Source organism: Poromitra crassiceps (assembly GCF_964638095.1).
Source record: "Poromitra crassiceps genome assembly, chromosome: 12".
Taxonomy (NCBI): Eukaryota; Metazoa; Chordata; class Actinopteri; order Beryciformes; family Melamphaidae; genus Poromitra; species Poromitra crassiceps.
In genome coordinates, this window is record NC_139632.1 from 33,119,080 (window position 1) to 33,133,129 (window position 14,050).

Genomic DNA, 14,050 nt, shown 5'->3' on the forward strand with positions numbered 1-14,050 from the left:
ACGACTACATACTTCATACTACATGAGGGAAAAAAATCTGTTCTACTTAGAGACTCAACAACCATTTCTGTGGATTCCTTGCCCCCAAAAATGTGGAAATAGACACCAAATTTGGAATTCTAGGTCTAGTTGGAGTCAAGATATGGCCACAATTTTAATAATGGCAGCCATTTAAAAAAAAACGTCATTTTAACATACTTCCACAAATGGGATTTTCTGGGATTTTTACTACAGTGTTTCGGGTATCAATATAAACATAAAAATGTGAAAATAAATTCTGTTGCAATTAGTTTAAGGTCAAACCTTATTTTCCTTAAGCTGTTTTCCCACATGCGCTTTGTACCGCTAAATGACCGGAACGTGGTCTAATGCCTTCATGTGTGAAAGTTGTTGTTCCGGTATAAGCGCGACCCCGTTGTCGCGGACATTTCACCAGTTTCGAGCCAGTCAGAAGAGCGGTATGCGCGATAACGGACACAAGTGAGAAACGGGTCCAGTCATTTCCCGCAACACCGGTCCTTCTCTCATGGGCGAGGTGTACACACGTTGCTTAACGTTCACTTCCAGCGTGCATCATCTAATCATTCGCGCACATCAAAGCAAACTACTTCCACATTTTGCTTCGTGCATTTGCTTTCTCTACATACATACAAGCGTTGGGCAGCTTGCAAGCCTCTGCCATTCTCGCTGTGTCTGTCCTGTGTGGCTGCTGCGAAGTGCGGAGGACTAAGGACTGGCCTCTCTCGATCAGAGAGGGGAGGGGGGAAATCGGCTGTGTTTATTACGCTGGCTTGACGCTGCTCTTAAGTCAAACGAGTGTGATTTATTGTGTGACAAGCGAACTTATTTCACCATCGGAGTTTTGCCGACCCCCCAAATAAGCTCCCCCCTCCCCCCGCCCCCCAACATACAGGCAATTTCGCTGCTATATTCCCACATGCGAGCGCTCACGTGTGAAGGGAAATTCCGGGAAATGTCCGATATTGACTTACAGGTAATTTTCCGGTACGCATGTGGGAAAACGGCTCTAGACTAACAAGGCGTACAGACACAAGCTGATGCAGAGAGCCCACCAGAGACACGTCAGAGAATGCCTGGCTCAGGCCATCTTCCACAGGCCATCTTCCACAAGGTACTGGAGTTGGAGGTGAGAGGAACGCAGTGTCTTCACGACACCTGCATAATGATGTTATTTATCATGCCCCCCCCCCCCCCCCCCCCATGCAGCATATCCATCAATAGAGATCAAACGGAAGTTGGAGGAGTTTGCCAGGAGAGAAAGAGTGCATAAAATCAAGGTACATAATTTACATACAAACACTGCGTTGATGTCTTATTTTATAAAGCTGGGTGGAGATGCCTCCCCTCGCCTAATTTAAATCGGGCGGAAATATGGTGGGGCTGCTTGGTTTTGTGTGAACGCAATTTCAAGGCTGCGAGTCTTCTGAATGTCAATATTGCACAATCTCTGTGTGAAAGTGGCTAAAGGGTCCTTTGTTGTTCCCAGATCAGGGCCCAGAGATGCATCTGGAGACAACCAGAACGACAGGGGTTCCAGCCAAGGTTGGCTCTCATTGGACAACTGGAGCCTCAGACGCCGATATCTAAAATTAACATCTGGGTGTAACAACAGGACTTCCTTGTGATCCTCAGACAGACATCTTGATCAAAGGAGAGTCAACTCCACCCTGGCAGTGATTTAATCATGTATAATCTAATCAAGCATTGTCCTCAGGACTGACAGCAGACTGACGGACCCTGGTGTGAACAAAGGCACACCTACGCCCTCAGGACAATACACAAGCGCGAGCCCCACCAACTGCTCACATGGGGGACGTGCCCATTTCAACTCCAAGAGACTGGCTTTGGCCAGAAGTTATCACCCAAAAACACATGATTTGCTCAAAAACCAAGCTCATCTGAATCTGTGGCCACCCAAAACATATGATTTGCCCAAATGATAACCCTTTGTTGTTTCTCTTCCCAGTTCAACAAAACTATTTTGTGAGGAGAAAAACCTTTTCAAAACTGTTTCAAGGGGATCAGACGGCTAAAGGCAGAGATAGGCGAAAATACATCAAAAAGTATTTTGAATATCACAATACAAATACAAAATACTGGTGTGAAAAATCTATTTGAAATATAAATACGTATTTTGAAAATAGATCAAATACACTTCATAAAAACTGAGCTGTAACGATTAGTCAGTCATCATTGCCAAATATTAAATTAATTGCCTATTTCGTTAATCTATTAATAATTTTGATTAATTACACCATTAACATTTACCCTAAAATAATCTATGCTAACAGTACAATCTAGCTATAAGCACTCAATCAATCACTGGTGTTAGGCTCAAATAAACTCCACACAGAAAGGGCCTTTCTGTGTGGAGTTTGCATGTTCTCCCCGTACCCCCCAGGGGGTTCCTCCGTACATAACCCCCCACTAAAAACATGCAGAAGATCGTCATCCGACCAGTGACGACAACATCTGAAGTTGGTCCAATGATGGTCCAATGAAGGTCCATTCATTGGACAGAAATAGTGACCACTGCTCCTGGCCTGCCCCCCGGAGGAAAGTACAAGCCTGGATGGGTCAAATGCAGAGGACATAATTTCACCGGCCACTGTCAGCATGAGTGTCTAGGCTCTTTCATACACAGATCGCGCAAAAATTGCCGTTTAGGAGTCCCGTAAAGCCAGCCACCTCGCCACAGAAATTGCTTTCACACGAGCCAAGCAGCACGGCCACATTACCGTGCTGCTCTGTACTTTCAGGTGAAATCCCCTGCTCCCGCATTGAAAGGCAAGCGGAGGGATTTCCTGCTCCTCCTAGCCCAAATGAATATTTTCATAGGTTAGTGTAGCCTAGGCTACTGTATGATGAACGAATTCATTCAACAAGACTTCCCTCCTAGTCCGCTGAGCACTCGCATGGTGGGCGGGCATGGTGGGCGGGCAGATCGATATGGTGTCCTACTAAAATTGGAACGATACACGACCGCCCGCATATCAAACAGCTGCAGTCTGCATAACGTTCGTCGGGGGAATAGTATAGGCTATAAATGCACATGACTACTTAACGTTAACTAATGTCAACATTGTTTGAGCATAAAGCCTAACCGCACGGAGCATTCCTCCGGGCGTCCCTGCAGTCATGATTGTATAGGCTACTTTCACTACTGCACTTTCTTGATCACATGAGGTGATTTCCCCTGTCATTTTTTTACGAATGAGCAGACCATTCGCACCTTTTCCGGCTCGCTGCGACGACCTTTCAAGTGGAGGCGGGTTGCCAGGTAACCCGGCGCTGTTACTACCCCCCGTCGCGGGACAAAAGGCGTCAAACAATTGTCCACCAAAGCGCATTCACGCACGACTTTCACATCGGAGGCGCTAATCCTATTTTCCGTGCATTTTTCGGCTTTCAAGGCCGGTGTGAAAGAGCCTTATGTTGTGGCCGCATGCATGTGTTGTAGTGTGTTTGTGTGACAATAAAGATGCTGCCCTGAGGGTTCCAGGGGGTCCCCAGCCAAAAGGGGGGTAATTTATTTTCGCTATAATTCCATAAGTAACATGACTATTTTGGTCATGGGTTTTATACACTTTCTGTAATAAAACATCTAAAAGCATCAATCTTATTATCATATGGGGGACCGTGGGACAAAATCCTATTAAATGGGGGTCTGTGGTCTAATCTTTGTCTGTTTAGGGGTCCTTCATGTGAAAAAAAATTGCCTTTTTTGTGCCGGGGACCGGTAGATAGATGGCAAAAAAAAGTCACGGGCCGGTTGTCAATTTTAATAATAATATTTTATTTTTTTATTTTATTTGAATAAACATAGGCTATAATATTATAGGCTGTGTGGTAGTTGAAACATAGTTTCAAGTTGACGTTTATTTATGTTTGTAGTTTGTAAAAAAAAAAAAAAGTAAAAAAATATATATAGCCTATATATATATTTGTTTTTCTTTTTTGACCGGGCTCGCGGCCTGGTACCAAATGCGTTGCGGCCCGGTACCGGTCCGCAGACCGGTGGTTGGGGACCACTGCACTAGAGGACACTCTCACTGCATGACAATTATAAAGTCTGTAGAAGTGTGTAGAATTCTAACAATGTCCTCTACACGATGTGGCAATTTTGACCATTCTCCTTCACCAACACTACTCAAAAGCCATATAAATAGTTTTTAAGTTTAAATAAAATGTGTTTTAGGGTTTAGTTACCCTTTAAGTGTAGAAAGTGTTTCGAGACAGAATGGAAAGACAGATTGTGAACCACTGGTCGTGTTTTCTTGAAGACGCCATCTATCCAGTTTCACTTCTTATGTAGGCTAATGTAATCCTGTTTTTTTCCAGATGATTTTTGTTGTTCCTGGCACCTCATGTTTAGTTACTCTTTTTGTGTGTTTGTCCTGATGATCAGCTACAACTTCCTCCAACTGTTGTTTGAACATTATAACAAAGACACATTCGACACGATAACAAACACCAAGTCACTGATATGGCAATTTTATTTGTAAGACTTTTATTTTAAAGGCAACGGCGCATAACCGGAAACGCATTTGTTAGTCTCTGCTAACTTGCCGCAGCTGAAGTTGCTTTGAAAAACATGTGGGGGAGGGCTGAAGGAATTTGGCACCGCCCTGCAAAGCCCGGCTCTTTCCTTCCTCATTCAGGTCCGCAAAGAAGGTTTATATAGGGAAGCTGTCTGACGTTTTACATCAGTTTGTCTTTGCTTGGTAAGAAAACACATTACAAAATGAGTGGGCGTGGAAAAGGAGGAAAGGGACTCGGAAAAGGAGGCGCCAAGCGTCACCGTAAAGTTCTTCGTGATAACATCCAGGGTATCACCAAGCCTGCTATCCGCCGTCTGGCTCGCCGCGGCGGAGTGAAGCGTATCTCCGGCCTAATCTACGAGGAAACCCGCGGGGTTCTCAAGGTCTTCCTGGAGAACGTCATCCGTGATGCCGTCACCTACACCGAGCACGCCAAGAGAAAGACCGTCACCGCCATGGATGTGGTGTATGCTCTGAAGAGACAGGGCCGCACTCTGTACGGCTTCGGAGGTTAACTTCATTTACCGACCAACAACACAAAGGCTCTTTTAAGAGCCACCCAATTTCTCTAAGCAAAGAGTCTATTCCTATTTCCTCTGATTTGTCTTGTACGCTAATTATGCGCATTTAAACACGTTTTGCCTTTTGCTTGTTAGGCTACAGCTCTGCTGGGTGAAAGCACAAACACTAATTGTCCAACCAATGTGAAAATCCAATGCATAGAAGGCCTCATAACATGCAATTCTGTATAGCGGCCTGCCGACAAAGAATACTACGCACTTGATTGTGAGATTATCATCAAATCAAGGTTATTCTTGTATGGTTAACTCAATTTATGCTGTAGCTGTTTTATATACACCCCCCTTTCTGATAGCCTTTGTTTTTCTGTTTTTCTGACAGGAAAGATGCATTAAATGTTAATAAAAAATGAGAGATTACTGTATTATTAGACCAGGGCTATGTCTCTGGTTACTTCACTGTTGGATTTGTCCATGAATGCTGCATCGATCACAGCATTCAAGTGTTCCTTATCTTGTGATCGCTTTTTCTTTTCCAAAAGGTCTAAATGGGAAAACAGAACACATTTTTAACGGTAACGCTTTAGAATACAGCCCGCAAATAAGCATGTAGTTAGAGTATAACAACGGGGTTTAGGGCTGTAGTTATAGTCTAACTACGGGGTTTAAGGAGTGAATTATAAGATCTGTACTTATAGTCTAACTACGGGGTTTAAGGAGTGTAGTTATAGTATAACAACAGGGTTTAAGGAGTGTAGTTATGGTATAACAACAGGGTTTAAGGAGTCTAGTTAGAGTATAACAACGGGGTTTAAGGAGTGAAAAAATACTTTAACTAGAGGGTAACAAGATACTTATAGTCTAACTACGGGGTCGCGGGCTGTATTATGAAGCAGGGGACAAATGTTTGTACTTATAGGCTAATTACGGGGTACCACACTATACTTACAGGGTAACTACAGGGTTTAAGGAGTGTAGTTAGAGTATAACAACAGGGTTTAAGGAGTGTAGTTAGAGTATAACAACAGGGTTTAAGGAGTGTAGTTAGAGTATAACAACGGGGTTTAAGGAGTGTAGTTAGAGTATAACAACGGGGTTTAAGGAGTGTAGTTAGAGTATAACAACGGGGTTTAAGGAGTCTAGTTAGAGTATAACAACGGGGTTTAAGGAGTCTAGTTAGAGTATAACAACGGGGTTTAAGGAGTGTAGTTAGAGTATAACAACGGGGTTTGAGGAGTCTAGTTAGAGTATAACAACGGGGTTTAAGGAGTGTAGTTAGAGTATAACAACAGGGTTTAAGGAGTCTAGTTAGAGTATAACAACGGGGTTTGAGGAGTCTAGTTAGAGTATAACAACGGGGTTTAAGGAGTCTAATTAGAGTATAACAACGGGGTTTAAGGAGTCTAGTTAGAGTATAACAACGGGGTTTAAGGAGTCTAGTTAGAGTATAACAACAGGGTTTAAGGAGTCTAGTTAGAGTATAACAACGGGGTTTAAGGAGTCTAGTTAGAGTATAACAACGGGGTTTAAGGAGTCTAGTTAGAGTATAACAACGGGGTTTAAGGAGTCTAGTTATAGTCTAACAACGGGGTTTAAGGAGTGTAGTTAGAGTATAACAACGGGGTTTAAGGAGTGTAGTTAGAGTATAACAACGGGGTTTAAGGAGTCTAGTTAGAGTATAACAACGGGGTTTAAGGAGTCTAGTTAGAGTATAACAACGGGGTTTAAGGAGTCTAGTTAGAGTATAACAACAGGGTTTAAGGAGTCTAGAGTATAACAACAGGGTTTAGGGCTGTAGTTATAGTCTAACTACACTTCTTAAACCCCGTTGTTATACTCTAACTACACTCCTTAAACCCTGTTGTTATACTCTAACTAGATCACAAAATCTGAAGATATTCAAAGAGGAAGAGAAAAGAAAATTAAATAAAATGTGATAGTATAGAATATAATAGAAGACTATTGTTGACCGGAATCTATTCAGAATAATAACAGAACAGTATCTCTCTCATATTGAGAATAAGAATAGTGTTTTTTTAACAGAGTCCTGATATTGTAGATGATTTGACTCAGAGTTGGCTGCTTCACTGCCTGTCCTGCTCATACAAAGATGAAAGAAGGTGTGCTCTGTTTCCAGACATAATGAGACTCAAAACCACAAGTTGTTGTTGTGTGGAGCTACAAAGTTCTTTCTTTTGTTTTTTCTTTCTTATCTTTTCGTCTTCCTCAGTATTTAAACACTTAAAACTGAAAAGTAAACTAATTTACCAAAATGCTATGCAATTACATAATGCTCTGCTCATACTAGAAATGAAATCTAGGTCTACTATTTTCATTTCTATACTGCCTTACACTCTAGTTACTATGTGGTGTGCAATGTCAATATATGTCTGTGTTTATTCTTATGTTGATGTGTTTCTGTACAAATAAAGCTATACATCTATCTATATATATCTATCTACCTACCTATAATTATCAGTTTAAATACTGAGTATTTCCATCCAGTTGTATTTGATATATTCAGATTGATTGATTGATTGATTGATTGATTGAGTTTAACAACACCCTTTAAGAATAGATCAGTCAGTGCAGGTGCCCCACAAGGCTGTGTCAGCTCACCAGTCCTCACATCATACACTGAGCAGCCAGGGAACTAAGGATCTATGGATGATACTGCCATCCCCATCTCACTCCACAAAGACAGCAATAAAGTACATCAGCCTACCACTCACTGTTAAATATCTTGCAAAGGATACTGAGGAGACTGCATTATGGCCCAAATAGGGCAGTGAGGGACCCTGGGCCGATGATATACATGACAGAGAAATACAACAGCATTCAGCTGGAACATTTATGTTGAAGTTGTGCATTCTTGACTCGTAATAGTAGGCTACTGTCGGAGGCACATACGAAAGATAAACACATAACATAAAAACTAAATCTAAAAAGATCATGAAAGATTATAAAACGATTCGGATATTAACATAAAACATGTATTTCAATTACTATCTTTGTGATCTTTATTTTGAAATTTGACTCTCTAACACTCGGTTTCTCAGGAGTAGTTTTATTTTGAAAATCCAAAACACTGCGCAGCGAAAGTGTTATTTGCTGTGTTAACTTGACACCAATAATCTTCTGATTGGTCGAGGATCGCGAAGCTGCAACTGACCAATGAACAAGCAGCTCGATAGGCATATAACCCGGGCTCCCGGCTGTTGCCATTCATTCTTAGATTCTATTTCAAATCATAAGAAAACACGCAAAATGAGTGGCCGAGGAAAAACCGGCGGAAAGGCGCGTGCCAAGGCAAAGACCCGCTCATCTCGTGCTGGACTCCAGTTCCCGGTCGGCCGTGTCCACAGGCTGCTGCGCAAAGGAAACTACGCCCACCGTGTCGGTGCTGGAGCCCCGGTGTATCTGGCGGCGGTGCTCGAGTATCTGACCGCTGAGATCCTGGAGTTGGCTGGAAACGCTGCCCGCGACAACAAGAAGTCCCGCATCATCCCCCGTCACCTGCAGCTGGCCGTCCGCAACGACGAGGAGCTCAACAAGCTGCTTGGCGGAGTCACCATCGCTCAGGGCGGCGTGCTGCCCAACATCCAGGCGGTGCTGCTGCCCAAGAAGACCGAGAAGGCCGCCAAGAAGTAACCTGCTCCAGCTTGTCTCCACAACAAACCAACGGCTCTTTTAAGAGCCACCCACTCACTTACAAAGAGCTCTCCTTTTAGCTTTACTAACGCTATTAATAGTTATAAGGCATCATGCACCATTACTATCAAATATTTTATAATGTGCCAATTTGCAGACGAGATTACACAACAGTTTGCTTTGGCACCTAACGGAAAATTACTTGAGGTATACATTATAGGAGTGATGTATTTAAAATGGCAAGTTGCTGCACTCTGCCAAAATGTATTATACATCGAAAGAATTGTTAGTTAAAAGGCTTCAATTAGTATTATGATAAAGCCTCAAACATAACGTGCAGACAGAATAATTATTGCTAACACCTCTACAACATTTAATACCTCTCAAATGTTGATTAATACTTTTTAAATTAATACTAAATTGATTTATCAACTTTAAGACCCCGGGGATACCCTGTGTACAACTAAAGATAAAATGCATGGTTGAGTGCAACAGCAATGAGTGCTTTATTTAAGCAATATAGCATGAGAGCAAGTGTGTTGTGGAGAATATATCCCGCTGATAAACTGTTATCCCACGAGGCCGCAGGCCGAGTGGGATAACAGCTTATCAGCGGGATATATTCCACAACACCACGCAGCTCGAGTGCTATATTGCTTTTATAAAACGGTTTCCAAGTATAATAATATAATAATAATAATACTATAAGTCCGACTGGCATGGTATTCTGAGTCATTCTGAGTCAGTTGAAACACTACTGTAAGGCGGGACCTCTAGCAAGAAGATAGACGTGCGGGTGATTTGATTGGATCGTTCTGGAGACTGAAGTCGACATTGGCCAATCCTGGCGCTTGCTGAGAGCTTTTCGCAAAGCCCGACACCAGAGCCGTATGCCGACACCAAGTAACGTTACGTCTTATTTAGAAATGCGGGGTTAAGAGTGAGGGCGCGCGAGAGAGGGGTTAAGACATTAGCCCGCGTCTATTCTTGTACAAAACATCATTTTCTGCTAAGTATTAGTAAAGTTATAAGCGAAGATCGATTCACAAGGATCTGAAAGCTGTCTCCGCCATTTTGTTTTTGAGGTACTTTTAGTAAGAGAGTTGCGCCATCATGCGTCCATAATGACTCATTGTACAAAGACTTGAAGGACTAGTGACCCTCCATACAGCAGATCAGGAGAAAGCTGTTTGGCTCGAGCGCAGCGCTGCCTTTTAGTAAGAGAGTTGCCATGGCAACCAATAACCCATGGCCATGGGTTATTGGTTGAACTCGGTTACTGGAATTATACAATGGCTGTGAACCAATCAGATTGCTTGATTTGAGAGAGCCGTTTTATAATATGAAATAGACTATAATCTAGAATAGGTTTTAATGACTAACCTTACCTGCACACCAAAGCAATCTGCTCCTATGACATGTTTTGCTGCTGGAAACCCTTATCCACCAATTGCAATGAATCACAAAGTCTACAATAAGTATGTTGATTGGAAGCTCCATTTCCCATGATGTGTCTCATCTTCTCCCCTACCCAGTATGTGAGGGATCTACTGTGTGAACCATAATGGACACATCTGATCATATTCGTAAGGTCACTCTTGACTCACGCGAGCAAGAGGGGCAGCGCGGGCGTGAACTGGGGGTTATTGGCCATTCAAAACAATGAATGTATGAATTGTAAATAAGCAAGACACGTACGTGGTCTGAGCTTATTTACAAGCTACAGGATTTTAGCCCGAATATTACAAAACACCTCACTGATTCATAACAGGTCTAAAGTCATGATGTCATAGCAGTCGGGCGCACTTAGTTTTTGGATTGAGTTTGGCGTCAGTGGGCGTAACCCAGAGCGAGCCTCGTACCCCCAGCGTAGCATAGCAACAACACTGAAGTAACTCCAGACTATATATATGGCCCAATTCCAATCCGCCCCTTTACTGACTCAAGCCCTTAGAGGCGCGTTCACGTGAAGGGAGCGAGGTTCTTACCCATAACTTTAAATCATGGCGGCGGCGTTGGATGCTCTTCGTGTATTGGCAGCGCTGGAGATTATTTTACAATATAATGAGGAAATTGACATAGAGCACGCGATGTTGATGAGACGGGAGATGAGGAGAAGAAGAAGACGTAGATGGTCCGTCAGACCACTGAACAGAACCAGGACTGACGAAGGGGAGTACGCCGATAAAGAGGTTAGTAGCAAATCCGAATCATTTTCCTTTGTGTGCCAACCTCTCCCTACTGCGTCGATTCTAAATAGCGTCTGTGTTTCTTTCTTCCTTCCTACATACAATCATATTTTTTTTAGCTAACAATACTATTGTACTAGCTAATCACTATACTAAAATATATCACTATTGGTATCAGGGCTATCTTTTATTGTATTGATTAACCGCAGTGCAGATTGGGTTTGTGCTGCACCACTCACTCACTCAGTATATTTTTTGCTGTGCTCTGTGAGAGAAGGCAAGAGACAACAGCACAGTTGAGAAGTGTTCACATATTCTCAAACTATGCCGTGTTGGGTCCTTGAATCTGGGGGAAACGGTCCTAGAAAGGTCCTTGAATTTGATGTTGAGGAAGGTGTGGGAACCCTGCTTACAGTATCAACAGTTTGTTCAGAACAGTTTATTCTTTCTTTCCACCCCCGATTCACATTTCATTTTTTTTAAATAGATTGATTAACCGCAGGCCAAGTGTTGTTAGGGGCCACGGTGGGTCAGTGGTAGAGCTGTCGCCTCACAGTCAGAAGGTCCTGAGTTCGATTCTCGCCCGGGACACTGTGGGCGCTGTGGTTGTGTTCCCCCCCATATCTTCAGTGCCCACTGCCCAGGTGGGTTATCTCGTCGTAAGGGCCTTTCTCTCTGTGTGGAGTTTGCATGTTCTCCCCGTGCTCCCCCAGGGGGTTCCTCCGTATATAACCCCCCCACTAAAAACATGCAGAAGATCAGATCGTCATCGTCATCCAACCAGTGACGACAACATCCGAAGTTGGTCCCCGGGCGCTGTACGAGAAAGCGACCACTGCTCCTGGCCTGCCCCCCGGAGGAAAGGACATGCCTGGATGGGTTAAATACAGAGGACACTTTTCACCGGCCACCGTCAGCATGAGTGTGTTGTGGCCGCATGCATGTGTTGTGGTGTTCGTGTGACAATAAAAGACGGGGGGTCAAACTCTCGTAACGGGGCTTGTCCCGTTACGAGAGTTTGACTTCTCATTTGCATATGTGGCTTTTTATTCACACTCTTGTTTTTCATTGACAGAACCATGACACCAACATGGACGCCAGCCCTCCCAGTGGGCCAGCTGTGGAAGAGGGGTCCTCCAGCGCAAGTCGGTGCAGCCCTCCCACCCCCATCCAGCCTGGGGCCTCTGACTCACCCCCGTTCGTCTCACCCCCCCGTCGCACACACCCGTGCACATCCTCTGCCCAGCCTGGGCCCTCACCTCTGTCAGCCACTTCTCCTCCGCCGCCCTGCCACCAACCAGCTGCCCCGTCGCCATGGCCTACCCCCTGTCGCACACACCCGGGCACATCCTCTGCCCATACTCAGCCCTCACCTCTGTCGGCCACTTCTCCACCGACCTGCCACCAACACATGAACGACGTTGCTATACAGCGGCAGGAGGAAGTTAGCGGCCTGGGGGACAAGGTCGTGGCTCGTGTGTCGTCACAGACACCGACACAGAGTCAGCCATCGGACTCTGAACATTTGGCTCAGTGCATAGCAGCCGGGCTGAGCCAGCTCCCACCGGTGGCGAGGTTGGAGGCAGCGTACGAGCTCCACAGCGTGCTGTTGACATGGATGAAGAAGATGGCCAACTAGTGGGCCATTGTTTGTGTGTGGTCCCGGGACAGGGTTCACACTGGCGTACCTGAGTACCCAAGTTTTTTTTTTTTTGTCCTTTTTTTTTTGTAGTCAGGCTACTGTTCTGCACATCTAACAGTTGTTACCCTGCACAATTTCTTTTATTATTTGTGTATGGTTATGGTGCTTTTATCCCCCTTTTTTTTGCCTGTTCTTTTTTTTGTAGTCAGGCTACTGTTCTGCACATCTAACAGTTGTTAACCTGCACTGTTTATTATTTGTATATGGTTATGGTGCTTTTACCTTTTTATTGTTTATACTTTCTAAAGCATTTGCCTGTTCCGTTTTTATCAGGCTACTGTGTGTCTTTCAAATAAATTACCGTGTGACCAAAATCACTGTTGTACTTGTACACATTTATTGTAACAGGGCTACTAGCTAGAAATATGAGTAAACCAAATGAGAAACACAGAGTAGGTCACCGTTGATGTAGTCTCTTAAAACAGACTGTCTCATCGACATCCGGCGAATGCAGCTATACACAGTCTGTACGTTACACCCCCAGAACATGCACAAGGAAGTTGGGAAAAAAACCTTCAGACAGGAAAGAAGTTCAACGGAATCCGACCAATCACGACACGTGTCCACGAAAAATGCGGCATATTGGATTTTGATTGGACTAATGAGCGGAAGACCCGCCTTTCTGCGATTCTGATTGGACTAATGAGCGGAAAACCCGCCTTTCTACTTCCCATTCCGGTTGGTGCATGATTCTCCCCCATGAAGTACAGACGGTATGGCGGAAGCATTTGAAAATTGCGGAAGCCAACTCGTCTGTTCTAAGAGACTACCGTTGATGGGTACTGCCTCCCATCCCAAAGGTCATGGTGACTGTAATGCAAAGTGTCTACACATGTATAGTCATGCAGAGTCCCCCCCTCAGAAACGGCCCTCCACCAAAATGCAAAGGACATAACTGAAGGCAGACAAAGAAGGGCGTAATGGCTGCATAACTACCATGTCTGTATCTGTTCCTGTCTGCACACAGGTCCAGTACAGGGAAATCAGCATCCCAAAGGTCATGGCGACTGTAATGCAAAGTGTTCTCTCCCACCATTTGTGTCACAATGTCTGAGACCCCTCCTGCTCCCCCTCTGAGACAGCCCTCCACCAATATGCAAAGTACATCACTGAAGGCAGAGAAAGTGTACAAAGAGGGGCGTAATGGCTGCATAACTACCATGTTAATTAACCTTGCAGATGTCTATCTGTTCCTGTTCTGGACACAGGTACAATGAGATAGCGCTGTACCTGTGAATGTGTGATAGATAGCTGTTTCTGTCCTTAAAGAGGAAATTCTTTTTCACAGAGGGTGCATAGAGCCTATAGAAACCCTTCATATGTTGCATTGTTGGCTGACAAGAGAAAATCCTGCACACATACAGTTTAAGGTAAAACACAAGATTTATTACATGTACGCGGTGAACAAAGTACACAGTGACATTTATA

At 44.0% G+C, this 14,050-nt stretch overlaps 2 protein-coding genes and 1 pseudogene across 3 annotated transcripts in view; all 3 read left to right on the plus strand.

The window, feature by feature from the left end:
- The window catches only part of LOC310785919 (histone H3.2), a gene marked incomplete at its 3' end in the record, with an annotated part of 116,626 nt that overhangs the window by 96,299 nt on the left and 6,277 nt on the right, over positions 1-14,050 (plus strand). The gene's annotated exons all lie outside the window — the stretch shown is intronic.
- On the plus strand, positions 4,766-5,077 carry LOC310787028 (histone H4; the record flags this gene model as incomplete). Its single annotated transcript, XM_083648354.1, has 1 exon — positions 4,766-5,077. One exon carries the CDS (start codon positions 4,766-4,768, stop codon positions 5,075-5,077), a length of 312 nt encoding a protein of 103 aa, XP_083504480.1.
- LOC310787029 (histone H2A pseudogene) lies at positions 8,345-8,731 on the plus strand (annotated as a pseudogene). Its single transcript has one exon. The product of its transcript is annotated as a histone H2A pseudogene (transcript).